This window comes from Rhinoraja longicauda, chromosome 20 (genome assembly GCF_053455715.1).
Source record: "Rhinoraja longicauda isolate Sanriku21f chromosome 20, sRhiLon1.1, whole genome shotgun sequence".
NCBI classification, from domain to species: domain Eukaryota; kingdom Metazoa; phylum Chordata; class Chondrichthyes; order Rajiformes; family Arhynchobatidae; genus Rhinoraja; species Rhinoraja longicauda.
Window position 1 is genome coordinate 34,494,115 of NC_135972.1, and position 15,820 is coordinate 34,509,934.

The following is a 15,820-nucleotide window of genomic DNA, read 5'->3' on the forward strand; positions in this document are numbered from 1 at the left end:
TCCATGGCCTCCATAAATGCAACTTTATAGATCATTATAATCCACATCTCCCCATCTGAGAAAGCACCACCAAGTAGAGGCATCTCCATGTCCTGCATAGATACCGCCTGTCCATGGCCTCCAGAGGCATCTCCATGTCCTGCACACAGACCGCCTGTCCACGGCCTGCACATGTCCTGCACAGATACCGCCTGTCCACACGGCCTCCAAAGATACCATTGTCCATGTCCTGCACAGATACCGCCTGTCCACACGGCCTCCAGAGGCATCTCCGTGTCCTCCAGAGATGCCACTGCCCATGTTCTGCAGAGATGTCGCCTGTTCATGTCCTCCAGAGATGTCGCCTGTTCATGTCCTCCAGAGATGTTGCCTGTCCATATCCTCCAAAGATGCCGCTGCCCATGTCCTACGGAGATGCCGCCTGTCCATGGCCTCCAGACACATCACCTGTCCATGTCCTCCAGAGATGTCGCCTGCCCATCTCTTCCAGAGATGCTGCCTGACCCACGTCTGAGTTACGCCAGCACACTTTGTCTTTTATATGTAAACCAGAATCTGCAGTTCCTTGAGCCTACAACCAGGCAAGTCCTCTCTGTGCAAGTGTACCAGAACAAAGTCGACCACATAAGGAAATCCTTGCTACAAGGATGTCCAGGCAAGCCCTCTCTGCGCAAATGTACCAGACCAAAGTCAACCACATAAGGAAATTGTTAGTACAAGGGATGTTCTTAAAAACAAGAAAATAGGTTGAAAGGACTGGGAAAGGGGATTTATTTTACATGTTTTATTTTGTTGTTGAATGCCAAGGTTGGACCCAGTCAGCTGAACCCAGCTGAAGAGTGTTCAATGGCCACTTGCACCAAGGTAATGAAACTCTTACTTGCTGCAGTTTTACAGGCACATTAAATCCAACAACAACAAATAAAGATCCAACAAGTTAATACATTTTCTAGATAAACCAGATCATGAATGTGCAAGTAAAAGTGTAGCCTAACCAGTACAGCAACCTTAGGAGCTGCTGTCAGATTTGGGGCATAGAGGATGGTTCATAAAACAAACAACAGAGAAACTGACCCTTTCAGCCCATCTTTATCCATATCAATCATGATGCCCATTTATGCAAATTGAATTTGCTTGTATTAAGGCCATTTCCCTCTCTGCATTTCCTATACCAAATGCCTTTTAAATGTTGTGGCTGTATCTGCCACTTCCTTTGGCAGCTCATTCCAGATAACCAGCACTCTATACATGATTTATTCACAAAATGCTGGAGTAACTCAGCAGGTCAGGCAGCATCTCGGGAGAGAAGGAATGGGTGACGTTTCGGGTCGAGACCCCTCTGCAGTTATTTTCTTATACTCTATACATGATAATAACCTGCAAATTTCCTTTATATTTCTCTCTCACCTTAAACCTACCCCCTCTTGTTTTAGACTTCCCTGCCTTGGGGCGGGCGGGGGGGGGGGGGGAGAAATTCTAACTGTCTATGTTTCACATAACTTTACAAACCTATATAAGGTCATCCTATGTTCCAGTGATATAAAATCCAACCTATCCAATCTCTCCATATAACCCAGTGCCCACCATTCCATGCAAACCCTAAGTGAATCTCTTCTCCACTCTGATTATCAACGAGAGGAAAATAAAGTTCAGTGTGTGAATATATACATATTCACAAATACATACATATATATCCAAATCTAATATATATATATATATATATATATATATATATATATATACACACACACACACACACACACACATAAGAATGCACAAAAAAACAAACAATAGTGGTGCAATAATAACAATAATAGTCTATGTAGTTCACAGCTTATTTGAGGTTGTAGTGTTTAATAGCCGAATGGCTGTAGGGAAGAAGCTGTTCCTGAACCTGGAAGATACAGTTTTCAGGGTCCTGTACCTTCTTCCCGATGGCAGGGGTGAAATGAGTGTTCTTCTGTCTTAAAACTGTTACCATTTGTTTCGTTCGGTTGTTGTTGTTTAAATTAATTAAATTATTGCATCGTATGGGAGGCGCATTCCCAATCTCGTTGTACCCCTGTACAATGACAATAAAGATATATTATATTGTATTGTATGTGGCCAGGGTGGTGTGGGTCTCTGATTATGCTGGCAGCTCCCTGTCCCGCGGTGTTACTCCTGCATTTTGTGTCTATGTTTAGTTTAACTTGGTGTTATATTCAGCATAGACATTGTGGTCCGAATGGCCTGTTCCTGAGCTGTACTGTTCTATGATCTGATCGGCAATCCTACCTACACCTTGCTAGAATGGTAGGACTTTTGTTTATTTCCGGAATACATCAATCCGAAATAGCGGATCAGAAAAAAATGTTTGGTAGTATTCTGAGATGTTCGCATCATTCCCAAGAAAGACTTGTTTTCAGGCTGCCGCGGCCGGCTGCACAACCAGTGAAATGCCAACTATTGTGATTTACAAAATAAAACGCGTCCGCGAATGCGAACGAGGCGGGACGGTAGGTGCAGCAACAGTATTAATCATTGGAAGGGAGGTAGCTGGGGCTGGGAGGGAGAGGGAGAGAGAGAGGAGTGTCTCTGGGGCAAGGCTCTGCTCTGATAGCTGGGTTGGGGCTGCGTCAGCTGGCGTCTGTTCTCAGTTCACTCGCAGCGGCGAGTCATGGCTGCTCGGCGTTTGCGGAGTAGCAAATGTATCTTCGTTGAGGGTTACATCCAACCACAAAAAGACAACGAGGCGGAGGAAGATTCGGACGGCGAGGAGAAGCAGGAGCCCGAGGAGGACTTGCAGTTCCTCGACCTCAAGGATATGATAAATGTTTCCCTCGGTGCCAACTCTGTCAACGCCTCTTCTGTGGCCGGGCGGTTCGGTAAAACACTGATACTTAAGTTACATTTAGCTTTACTGCTGAAGCGGTGTATTTATCAAGTGCAGGGCTTTTAAATATTCAATTGTTGGTCTTTCCACTTACAACGGTAGTTGGATTGGCCCGGCAATTGCCCAACGGCCGCGTTTGGTCATGTTTGCGTGGAGTTGGGGCGTTCTCAAGAGTGTCTCTAATTATTACGTGGCCTGGCATGGAGCAATGGAATTCTTACTTGCAGCAGAACAATAAAAGATAAAATATAGCACTCTGTAAACACCATCATAAGCAACAAGAGAGTTCAGTATACAGTATATACAAATATATAATAGTTCAAAGATAAAAACAATGCCCACTAGTCTGTGTAGTTCTGAGCTTATTTGGAGGTTGTATTACAATAGACAAAAGGTGCAGGAGTAGGCCATTCAGCCCTTCGAGCCAGCACCGCCATTCAATGTGATCATGGCTGATCATTCACAATCAGGACTCCGCTATCATTAGGAGCTCTATCTAACTCTGGATTGTTTGCTAGCCAGATGGTTGCAGGGAAGAATTTGCTTCTGAAACTAGACGTTACAGTTTTCAGCCTCCTGTACCTTCTTCCTTGTGGCAGGTGTGAAATGAGTGCGTGGCCAGGGTGATGTGGGTCTCTGATGATGCTGGCTGCCTTTTTGAGGCAGTGACTCCGGCAGATCCCTTCGATGGTGGGGAGGTCAGTACCACTGATGGACTGGACAGTGTCCACCACTTTTTGCAATCTTCTTTGTTCCTGGGCGTTTGAGTTGGCGAAACCAGTGGTGCAACCAGTCGATATGCTCTCTACACCTGTAGAAGTTCAAGAGAATCCTCTCTCCTCAAACTTCTTGGGAAGTAGAGGCTTCTTGGGAAGTAGTTGATGGGCTTTCTTTATAATTGCACCAATGCACTCGGTCCAGGACAGATCTTCAGAGATATGCATGCCCAGGAATTTGAAGTTTTTGATTCTCGATCCTCGATCTCCCTCTTCCAAAGTTAATAACCAACTCCTTGGTTTTACTGATGGTTGCAAGCAATGTTGTTTTGGCACTGTTTGGTCAGTTGATCGATCTCCCTCTTATACTCTTGACGAATCGTCATCTGTAATTCGTCCAACAATAGTGGTGTGGTCGGCGAATTTAAAGATGGAGTTGGAACTGTGTCCGGCTACACGGTCAAGAGTGTAGAGAGTAGAGCAGGGGGCTGAGCACACAGCTTTGAGGTGCTCCTGTGCTGATGGCTTCTCGAGGAGGAAGTGTTGCTGCTAATTCATACAGCTTGTGGTCTGTTGATGAAGAAGCCAAGGGTCCAGTTGCAGAGGGATCTCAGTTCCGTGAGCTTGGTAATGAGTTTGGAAGGGATAATTGTGTTGAACACCCAGCTGTAGCCTCTGAACAACAGCCGGACGTCTGTGTTTTTATTGTCCAATTGGTCCAGTACAGAGTGGAGATCCGGGGAGATCACATTTTCCCTTGATCTGTTGTGGTGGTAGGCAATTTGTAGTGCGTCCTGGTTCTTGCTGAGTTGGGAGTTAATATGCGCCATAAACAACATTTAAACACTTTCTCACCACGGATATTAATGCCACTGTTTGGTAGTCATTGAGGCACGTCACCTTACTCTTCTTGGGCACTGTTATTATAGATGCCCTTTTAAAGCAGACAGGAACGTCAGACCTCAGTAATAAGAAGTTGAAGGCATCTGCAAAAACGTCAGCCAGGTGGTCTGCCCAAGTTTTACGAACACGACTAGGTATACCATCATGTCAAGACGCTTTGCGAGGGTTCACCCTTCTGAAGGATCTTCTGATATCAGCCTCGATGCCAGAATCGGGGGCTGTGGGGGCAAGGCACATCAGCTTTCTCCCTGTCAAAGCATGCGTAGAACGCGTTTTCCAAGACCACGTAAGATTGCTCCCATGTGTGGTGGTAGAGTAATTGGTTACTGTAAGTGACCCCTTGGTGTAGATACAGTAGCAGCAGAATTACAGTGGGGTTGATAGCTATGGCAAAGAATAAAATGCAGGGCAATGGGTAACTAAAAGGGAGGTTTGGGAAAGTTCTCTTGGGAGTTGGCATGGGCCCAATAAGTATAGCTAACCCTCATGAGTGTCGTAATGAATAAGGAATAGAGTTGTGTGTCAAATCGAAGGTATTTATTCACAAAACGCTGGGGTAACTCAGCAGGTCAGGCAGCATCTCAGGAGAGAAGGAATGGGTGACGTTTCGGGTCAAAATTTATTTGGACCAAAGTTAAATATGCACGTGATAATATGTAATGTGATTAATTAATGCAGAGCAAACTGATTTAAAAAAATACTTTCATTTCCTTTGTGAAAATAGGCATGTATGAGGAAAAAGTTGTTGAAAGAGGTTAAATAGAAAAATGTATTCATACAACCATGTTTATCAATCTTCTTTTAGTTAAAATCAAAGACCTTGGATCTGGTGAAACGTATGAGGTGTTTGGACGGTTTCATTTTACTTCTCCTTGGTGGAAAATGACTGCAAAAATCCTTTACCATCAGGAAAAATGGTATTTACAGGGGTATCCTTCTTATGCCCTCAGGCATCTGGGCCAAGATGGAAAGAGCATCATCAGCCTTTTCTTAACAAAATGTGGCGTCCACTCAGATTACATAACAGAATGTTTTGATCATTTGTCTCGCTTCGACAATCTTCAATTTTCAAAATTATTGAGCATTTTACAACAAATTGCGGATGAGAAGGAAGATGAAAACAAAAATGGTTTTGCAAACTCCATTATGGCCTACATATCCAGCTCAGGTAAGCATGGTTACCTTCAGTGTACCTTTTTGCCAGTTTTAGCAAAGTTTTGGAGATTCTTATTGTCATTAAATTGTACGAAACTGAAGAATAATAAAACAAGTATTTATATAAAGCAGCAGCTTATAATATAATACACTTACACCTTATTCACCTTAGTAGGTTTGGTAAAGGCTAAATGAATGTTTGAAAAATGGAACAAATTTCAAATTTACTAAACACAAATAGTTAATATAGATTTTCACATTTATAAAGTTTTTCAAATAAATCAGTGACACCAATTAACATTTCCTGATCACAAATTAGCTACCCCCTGTTAAAGAGATTATCAATTACCAAATGGGGTATTCCTGTGTGTATACCTTTGGTTTAATGGTTAGGTGCACAAGATGAAGTCTTACTAATTGACCTGGAGGATGCTCAAAAATGCTGTGGCTACTGTGAATGAAGGAACAACCCTGATGGACTAAATAGCCTATTCCTATTACTAGGTATTCCTAGTAATTACCAGGTATTCAGAAGCTGTGGAATATAGCTGAACATAAGGAGTAGAAGTAGGTCATTTGGTCTTTTGAGCCTATTCTCATTCAATGCAAATCCACCCCAAACCCACCGTGCCATTCTATTTCCATAATCTCTTGATTCCCTTTCATATATAGGAATACATCAATCAGTCTTGAATTTACTGAACAATTATGTGTTCACACAGGGATTCACAACTATAGGCATATGGAGATTTCTCTTTCTGAGACTGAATGCTAGTTCTAGCCTCTTCGAGTCGAGCTAACATCCCCCCAACACAAGCCTATTTTAAAAACAAATTGTTTCTATGAGATTTTCTCTTGTTCTTCTGAACTCGGGGGAAGATAGGACTGATCACTCTCCCATTATCAGATATTTGACTTGCCTAAGACTATTTCAAGGCAAAGATAACAATATGGAAACTACAATATGGCTACATGTGATTAGGATTATTGGTTTTGTTGAAGATGCCAATTTGCATTGATGTACTTAAAATTGTAAAACAGCCAATGTATGTCATAGAAATAAACTCTTAAGTGATGTCATAGGACTGAACCTAATGGGGTTGTTATGTTAATGTAAATTTAACTGCAGAATGATGTAAATGTGTGTGCAAAATAACATTTGAAATTTAAGATAATTACTGAGAATTTAGTTGAAGGTCAGAATGTGCAGAAAGCGTTGAGGTTCCCAAGCCTGATGAAGTATCTGCCACAACTTCTGCCACGGCACTTTTTGCGTATTTTGAAGATGGACGATGGTACACTCTGGAGCCTGGACCAGATGATTTGTAAGGAAGTGTGGAAGCTTGGATTCAGTTCCGTAAGTTCACCTCCCCCTCCCCTCCCCTTCCCCCATCCCGGGCGGGCATAGTTGCAAATATGGACACCTTCAAAATACACTTTTCATTCTTGATTCTTTGTCTTAAGCACTTGTTTCTCATCAGGAGCTTAGTTATTGGTTTTCTGGGGTAAATGTTGAATTGTGTAAGAAGGAACCGCAGGTGCTGGTTTAAACTGAAGATAGACACAAAGAGCTGAAGTAAATCAGCGGGAGAATTATGTGACTTCAATGGAGCTGCAAACTCGCATTAACAACATTTTTTCCTGGTGATTTAATCTTCTCTTTTAATCTCTGATCAGTAGACAGGTATCTCAATGGTGATATGATAACTGTTTCTACTAATTATTTGCAAATAGAATTTGTGTAAAATGGTGACAGTGCTCAAAGTGCAGTAAAATGGGTTGACTGCAGTTCGATAAGCCTATGAGAGTGTGGCAAGAATTATAGATAAAAAGACACAAATTAGAGACTGCCCTGAAAACTGCCAAGGCGGTTTGTGTAGCCATATACTGAAAATTGTTGCATCTTATTTTGCTTGAATGTTCCATTCAAATGGTAGATAAGGCACAAATGGTCTAATTGTGAAAGATTGTTTCACGGTTTAACTTATAAAATACATTAATTGTTCCTAGATTCTCTCGAAGGAAATTCGACTTGTTGGTTGTGAGGCAACCTTGTTTGCTTTTGAAGAAGCTGATCTTCTGACGACAATTCCAGAGTTACAAAGACACTCTCTTGTTATCTATGACAAACTCAAACAAGCCTGCTGGAATAATGGAAACACCTACGTTAATGTTGATGATCTGACTGGATTACGGCCATCTGAGGTCAGCATTGGAAGTGAATGGGAATCACTGAATTTTTTGAAGGAATCAAAGATTATTGTAATTGAAAAGAAGCGGGTGTATCTTGAGCATTTCTACAACTATGAGAAAGAAATTGCCACTTGTATAAAGGAACTTGTGGATAAACCTCCATGGCAGATTTCTGTGCCTGTGGAGGAAGTTCTGAGAGATGCTTTCTTCCCCACCCAGAGCGACTACTTGTGGAAGGATAACGAGGTGGGTGATACAGAGCCCAGTAAAACCGTTAATTTGGATCAAGAGCAGATCAAAGCGGCCACCATGATGTGTGAAAATCCTGTTACAATTATAAGTGGTAAAGGTGGTTGTGGAAAGACCACAATTGTCAGTCTTGTCTTCAAGGCAGCAGTTGAAAAAATGAGACATGCTGAGAAAGAAGAAGTTTTGCAAGCGTGTGAAGACCTTGAGCAGGACCAGTCTGCTCCCGAAAGCTGGAATATACCACCAACTCAGACTAAAAGTACTGGAAGTAGTGACAAAGATGAGGTCAGCAAAGCAGCTGTGCTGTTCACAGCACCGACTGGAAAGGCAGCATCTATTTTAAAGAAAAAAACTGGATTTAATGCTTATACTTTACACCAGGTAATTGTTGTTGAGGAAATTATTGCAGGTAGTTCCACATTTTTATGTGCTCAGCAAGATGTAAATAGTCTACCTTTAAGAGGAGCACATCGTCACCAAGATGGAGGTTAAAATGACACTGTAGGCTTTATGCAAAGGTTGAAATATTGGGCTTTATATTTTTTTACACAATATATAATATTTATATAAAATACTGAGTATTTTAATGTATATTTTTGATTTGGTCACAGAGTTGAATTATTTGCAGGATCAACAATTTATGATGTGGAGCGCTCTTTAAAAGCTAGGAAATTATGTGTAAGGCAACTTATAATGGTTACTTAAAATGGCTGTTGGGTGCCAAGGAATTTTCCTGTAAAAGAGAGAAAAAGTCTTGGTTGCAATTGGTCAAGCTAGCATTATTGATGTTAACATTTAGCTTTGGCAAAGGCTGTTTAAGTAAGAAATGTGGCCGGCAAAATCCAGTGAGTTAAAAATGGTGGAATAGTAATGTTCAAACCCCTGTTTACACACCATTGGTATGAACATTGACTTCTCTAACTTCAGGTAGTCCCTGCTTCCCCTCTCTATCTCCTCCCCTTCCAAGTTTTCCCACTAGTCTTCCTGTCTCTGACTACATCCCATCTTTGTCCCGCCCGCTCCCCTGACGTCAGTCTGAAGAAGGGTCTCGACCCGTAACGTCACCCATTCCTTCTCTCCCAAGATGCTACTTGTCCTGCTGAGTTACTCCTGCATTTTGTGTCTACCAATGTTCAAACCCCTGTTGGATGGTTGAAAAAATGAAAATGGCGAAGGATGAGAAAGATGATGAAAAACAGGCCTTTCTTGCTAAGAAACCTAAACCATACGCATGTGATGGAGAATGCCTGGAAGGAGAGGCACACCCGACTGATGATGGCTAGAGCCAGTGCGTAGATGCATTTTGTGAAGCCAGAGGAAGGGTTATAGGTGGAAGTGGATATGGTTGAAGGGGAAAGGGGAGGTGGGGAGGTGGGGTAGTGGGAGAAAGGGTACGCTTCTGGATGGAGCACAGGGAAGAGATGGGTGGTGGGGACTGGTGTGGGGGTGAGGGCTTGGGTTTGTACTGGAAATTGGAGAATTCAATGTTCAATCTGTGTAGGAAAGAACCGCAGAGGCTGGTTTAAAGGTAGTTTTTGAAATAATGTGCAAAAGTTTTGTCTTGATTTAAATCGAAGATAGACACAAAATGCTGGAGTAACTCAGCGGGTTAGGATCAGACTGTCTGAAGAAGGGTCTTGACCCAAAACGTCACCCATTCCTTCTCTCCCGAGATGCTGCCTGACCCGCTGAGTTACTCTAGCATTTTGTGTCTAAGATCAGTATGGGAATGGGAAGAGGAATTACAATGGTTAGTCACCAGTATAGTTTAGTTATTTATTGACTGGAAATGAATTATTCAAACTTGAACAATGTGTGATTTGCTTAACTTTGAATGTAATTTGTAAATTTATACAAAATCTGATGTGTTCGAAGTCCAATAATCCCAAAAGAACTGTTTGGAGGAATGTGATTAAAGCTCAGAAGAGCTGGTAAAGCCGTTATTGGTTTACAACAGGGTGTTGTGGCATCGGGGAAAGACATTTTTGAGGAAAATAGACATATATCAAATTAATTGTAAGTTGTTGATAATTGTTGCAATTGTTTATACCGTAGTACTATGCAATGGACACTCTTCTGTAAATATCACAGATACAAAATTATCCCTGATTTTGAAATTGTTGAATTGATTAAAATTTAAAACATTATTCCAATGCATAGAACTCATCAGAAATATGGATCCACATATGAGCATTATTTAATTATACAAATAAAGCTTATCTGATGCTGGGTCCTGTCGAAGGGAGTGACATTAGGTAGTTACAATTATGACGGGTAAGAAGGGAAAATCATAAAAGCTCATTTAGGTGTTTCATAATAGTTTTAAAGGTACAAAATAAGTTCTTAGTCCTCATGTTTTATGCTTACTTGCACACTGATTAGAGTTATGAATACAAGGCATGTTTTGAAACTCTCCAGTTAAAGATCATTTTGTTACAAAAACAGGTAATGTGGAGTTTCAGGTCTGCCAAATATTCCAAGGAAAAACAAGAAGTGTTCGATTGGATGTTTTCTGAAGTTCTGGTTTTGATTGTTGATGAAGGAAGTTTGGTCTCAGTGAAGACTTTAAGTACTGTTTTAAAATTGCTTATGAAATACGCCAATCTCAAAAAGCTTATAATCCTTGGTAAGTATCTCCTTGACTTTGGAATGAATTACTCACAATTTTGCATCACAGGTTATAAAATTTGCTTCAGTTTTGCTTTGTAAGAACTACCGCAGAGAGACATAACATGAAATTAAGGAGTAAGACTGTTAAGGGGATTACATTAAATTGTACAATTTTAATATTCAATGGTTACTAATTTGATTGGGAATTCATTGTCTGTGATTTAATAAGAATTTTCAGAGTTTGGCCATAAACACTGCATTGTTAAATATGACTTTAATGATGATTGAGGTTAAATCTATGTTACATTTGTATTGAATGCAGGTAATAGACACACAGTTGAGAACTCATCTTATTATCTTTGTCCTGTCCCTTCTGACCTATGTCCGCAAGTCCTTCAAGTCTTCAATAACTTTCAATTTCTAGGCCCCCATTATCTCATCGTTGCCTTGGACATCCAGTCTCTTTACATCTCAATATCCCACCAAGACGGTCTGAAGGCAGGTTCTTCTTTGAACAAAGATCCGATACGATCAATTCTTCTCTACTAGCACTCTCCTCCACCTGGTGAAACTTGTCGTCTCCTCAACATCTCTTTTTTTATTTTCTCACTTTCTTCAAGTTAAAGGTGCAGCTATGGGCCCTCACATGGGTCCTAGGTCTGCCTGCCTTTGTGTTGGTTATGTCGGCCAGTCCATGATACAAGCGTGCACTGGTACCATCCGCCAACTCTTTATCCGCTACATCTGCAGAGCGCTGCATTCTGCACCTGTGCAGAACCCATTGATTTCATAAACTTTACCACTAACTTCCACCCAGTCCTGAAATTCACTCTCTCTCCCCTTTCTTGCTCTCACTGTCTCCAGCACAGGGGGCAGACTTTCGACTGATGTCTACCATGAACCCATTGACTCCCCCAGTTATCTGGATTACACCTACTCCCACCCTGCCTCCTACCATGATGCCATCCCCTACTCTTAATGTCTCTGTTTCTACTGTATCCGCTCCCAAGGTGAAGCTTTCAAGTCTAGAACATCTAGGATGCCTCGCCCACACCTCATCTATGTCTGGTACTTCTGTTTTCACACCCCCACCCCACCCCCAGATGGAACAAGAATAGAGCTCCCCCCCCCCCCGCATCCAACATATCATTCTCCGTCACTTCCACCACCTTCAATGTGATCCCACCACCAGTAGCATCTTATCATCCGCACCCCTTTCTGCTTCCCTCCACAACCTCTGAAGAAGGGTCTCGACCTGAAGCGTCACCTTTTCATTTTCTCCAGTGATGTTGCCTGACCCACTGAGTCACTCCAGCTTTTTGTGTCTACCTTCGGTTTAAAGCAGCATCTGCAGTTCCTTCCTACACTCTTGGTTCACTCATCCCTTCCACCCAAACAACCCTCTCGCAGATACGTTCTCCTGCAGTTGTTTAGGGCCCTGGTAATACCACATCTGGAGTATTGTGTACAGTTTTGGTCTCCTAATTTGAGGAAGGACTTCCTTGTAATTGAGGCAGTTCAGCGTAGGTTCACGAGATTGGTCCCTGGGATGGCGGGACTGTCATATGAGGAAAGATTGAAAAGACTATGCTTGTATTCACTGGAGTTTAGAAGGATGAGAGGGGATCTTATAGAGACATATCAAATTATAAAAGGACAGGACAAGCTAGATGCAGGAAAAATGTTCCCAATGTTGGGCGAGTCCAGAACCAGGGGCCACAGTCTTAGAATAAAGGGGAGGCCATTTAAAACTGAGGTGAGAAGGAACTTTTTCACCCAATAAGTTGTGAATTTGTGGAATTCTCTGCCACAGAGGGCAGTGGAAGTCAAATCACTGGATGGATTTAAGAGAGATTTAGATAGAGCTCTAGGGGCTAATGGAATCAAGGGATATGGGGAGAAGGCAGGCACGGGTTATTGATTGTGGACGATCAGCCATGATCACAATGAATGGCGGTGCTGGCTCAAAGGGCTGAATGACCTCTTCCTGCACCTATTTTCTATGTTTCTGACCGGAGGAGATGTAGCACATGTTCCTATACCTTCTCATGCACATCCATCCAGAGATTCCAGCATCCTCCCAGGTGAGGCAGAGATTCACCTGCACCTCCTCTAACCTCATCTACACATTCAGTGCTCTCGATGTGACCACCTTTACATCGGAGAGACCAAGCAAAGACTGGTCTAACATTTTACTGAACACTTGCGCTCAGTCCGCTAAGGCCCGTTGGATCTCCCGGTTACTAACTATTTTAACTCCCATTCCCATTCTCGTACTGACTTTTCTGTCCCCGGTCTCCTCCATCGCCAGAGAGAGGCCACACGCAAACTGTAGAACAACACCTCATGCTCTGCGTGGGTAGTTTTCAACCTAACGGCATGAATATTGAATTCTTCAATTTTTGGTAACTTACTTGCAAACTCTGCCCACTGCGCCCCTCTCATTTTGCCCCATCTATTTCTTGTGCCCCATCTGTGGTCACACATCTTCCTTTTCCCTTTCCACTCCTCCCCCTACCCACCCCCCCCTACCCACCCCCCCCTACCCACCCCCCCCTACCCACCCCCCCCTACCCACCCCCCCCTACCCCCCCCCCCTACCCATCTCCCCCTACCCATCCCCCCTACCCATCCCCCCCTACCCATCCCCCCCTACCCATCCCCCCCTACCCATCCCCCCCTACCCATCCCCCCCTACCCATCCCCCCCTACCCATCCCCCCCTACCCATCCCCCCCTACCCATCCCCCCCCACCCATCCCCCCCCACCCATCCCCCCCTACCCATCCCCCCCTACCCATCCCCCCCTACCCATCCCCCCCTACCCATCCCCCCCTACCCATCCCCCCTACCCATCCCCCCCTACCCATCCCCCCTACCCATCCCCCCTACCCATCCCCCCTACCCATCCCCCCTACCCATCCCCCCTACCCATCCCCCCTACCCATCCCCCCTACCCATCCCCCCTACCCATCCCCCCCTACCCATCCCCCCTACCCATCCCCCCTACCCATCCCCCCTACCCATCCCCCCTACCCATCCCCCCTACCCATCCCCCCTACCCATCCCCCCTACCCATCCCCCCTACCCATCCCCCCCCTACCCATCCCCCCCTACCCATCCCCCCCTACCCATCCCCCCCTACCCATCCCCCCTACCCATCCCCCCTACCCATCCCCCCTACCCATCCCCCCTACCCACCCCCCCCTACCCATCCCCCCCTACCCATCCCCCCTACCCATCCCCCCCTACCCATCCCCCCCTACCCATCCCCCCCTACCCATCCCCCCCTACCCATCCCCCCCTACCCATCCCCCCTACCCATCCCCCCTACCCATCCCCCCTACCCATCCCCCCTACCCATCCCCCCTACCCATCCCCCCTACCCATCCCCCCTACCCATCCCCCCTACCCATCCCCCCTACCCATCCCCCCTACCCATCCCCCCTACCCATCCCCCCTACCCATCCCCCCTACCCATCCCCCCTACCCATCCCCCCTACCCATCCCCCTACCCATCCCCCTACCCATCCCCCCTACCCATCCCCCCTACCCATCCCCCTACCCATCCCCCCTACCCATCCCCCCTACCCATCCCCCCTACCCATCCCCCCTACCCATCCCCCCCTACCCATCCCCCCCTACCCATCCCCCCCTACCCATCCCCCCCTACCCATCCCCCCCTACCCATCCCCCCCTACCCATCCCCCCCTACCCATCCCCCCCTACCCACCCCCCCCTACCCATCCCCCCCCTACCCATCCCCCCCTACCCATCCCCCCCTACCCATCCCCCCCTACCCATCCCCCCCTACCCATCCCCCTCTACCCATCCCCCTCTACCCACCTCATCTACCACTTGCTTCTGGGTGCACAGTGTGCATGTTTTGAATGGAATACAGGAGTGATTAGAATGTTAATGGCGGAAATTTGAAGATTGAACAAAAAGTGTTTAGTTGAGAAGTTCTTTCTGAAAAGTAATTACTGTTCCACATACGGTCTGTCAATAGTGAATTAGGTGGTCATTTGGAACTGATATCTGAAAAGGTGGTCAATGCACACAATTTCATGAAATGTACATTTTTTATTTCTTTTAGGTGATGTTAGACAGTTGCCCAGTATAGAGCCTGGCAACATGTTTAAGGACATATACTCCAGTTTCTACCAAATTGGATGTGCCATTGAGCTATCGACCAATCATCGTGCAGAGAGTCGGCTAATAGTAGATAATGCTACTCGGTATATTTTCTTTCTTATTCTCGTGTATCATTATCCACTTCCATTTGTGCAGTTTAACCTAAGATGGTTTATCTTAATTTTACTTATTAAAAAATCATCAGATGTTCTCCATTACTCTTTGATGGAGATGACAGGCTCACAAATAGAGTTAGATTTCATTTGATAAAAATGTATTTTTGCCACTTGCTGCAATAGATTTCCTCTTCTTTAGAAACACTTAAGTTATTTGCTTTATTTTTGGTGCTGAATTGGCAGCTTCTTTGGGTTTCTTCTGCATTGTTGGTCACTTTCTTAATAGCCGATTAGTGCAGCATTTTTGCAAAGAATTGAAAAGGATTAACTATTGGCCCATGTGTCAGCGATAATGAAACTAATGCAAAGTACTTGTGTATTTCAAAATGAGGGTCCTGTTATCACAACAACAAGATATTCTTTAAGCAGCTTTCCTATGTGGTTGTATCTGCCCTGTTCACACAATGAATCGAGCAAGTCTGGGTGAAACACTGATTTCAGTTGCTACTTTTGACTCATTAATTAAAGAGAAGATGAAAAATCAATGGGGGTTGAGGATGTTGAGAGGAAGGTAGTTTTTGAAATAATGTGCAAAAGTTTTGTCTTGGTTGTAGTTCAGTCATTATATTCCTGATCCAGGCCAGGTCTTCACACTGACATCCTGTGGAATGTGTCTTGTACATGTGGAGACGTAGCTTTATTGATAAGATATTAGAACAATCAAGATGCTTGAGAGCGTGGGACTCTTTCTCTGCAGTCTCCAATGCTTATGGCTAATAAAGAACTTTATATGAAGTTAAATGGCTTGTCGTCATTACAACGTCCTACATTGATGTCTGAATTTTCATGCAAAAACTGAAATTGTTATAT

At 44.2% G+C, this 15,820-nt stretch overlaps 1 protein-coding gene across 2 annotated transcripts in view; it reads left to right on the forward strand.

Annotated features, from left to right (window-relative positions):
• The first annotated feature begins 2,649 nt into the window (after positions 1–2,649).
• helb (helicase (DNA) B) overlaps positions 2,650–15,820 on the forward strand; it is a 30,184-nt gene continuing 17,013 nt past the window's right edge. The window contains exons 1-6 of one of the 2 annotated variants that reach the window (XM_078417384.1): positions 2,650–2,867; positions 5,300–5,662; positions 6,840–7,006; positions 7,660–8,472; positions 10,537–10,717; positions 14,797–14,938. In XM_078417384.1, the coding sequence (XP_078273510.1) occupies positions 2,660–2,867; positions 5,300–5,662; positions 6,840–7,006; positions 7,660–8,472; positions 10,537–10,717; positions 14,797–14,938 (1,874 nt within the window). In that variant the 5' untranslated portion in view covers positions 2,650–2,659. Of the gene's footprint in view, positions 2,868–3,502; positions 3,574–5,299; positions 5,663–6,839; positions 7,007–7,659; positions 8,473–10,536; positions 10,718–14,796; positions 14,939–15,820 lie in introns of those variants that run through there. The other variant, XM_078417385.1, reaches the window with a different exon arrangement.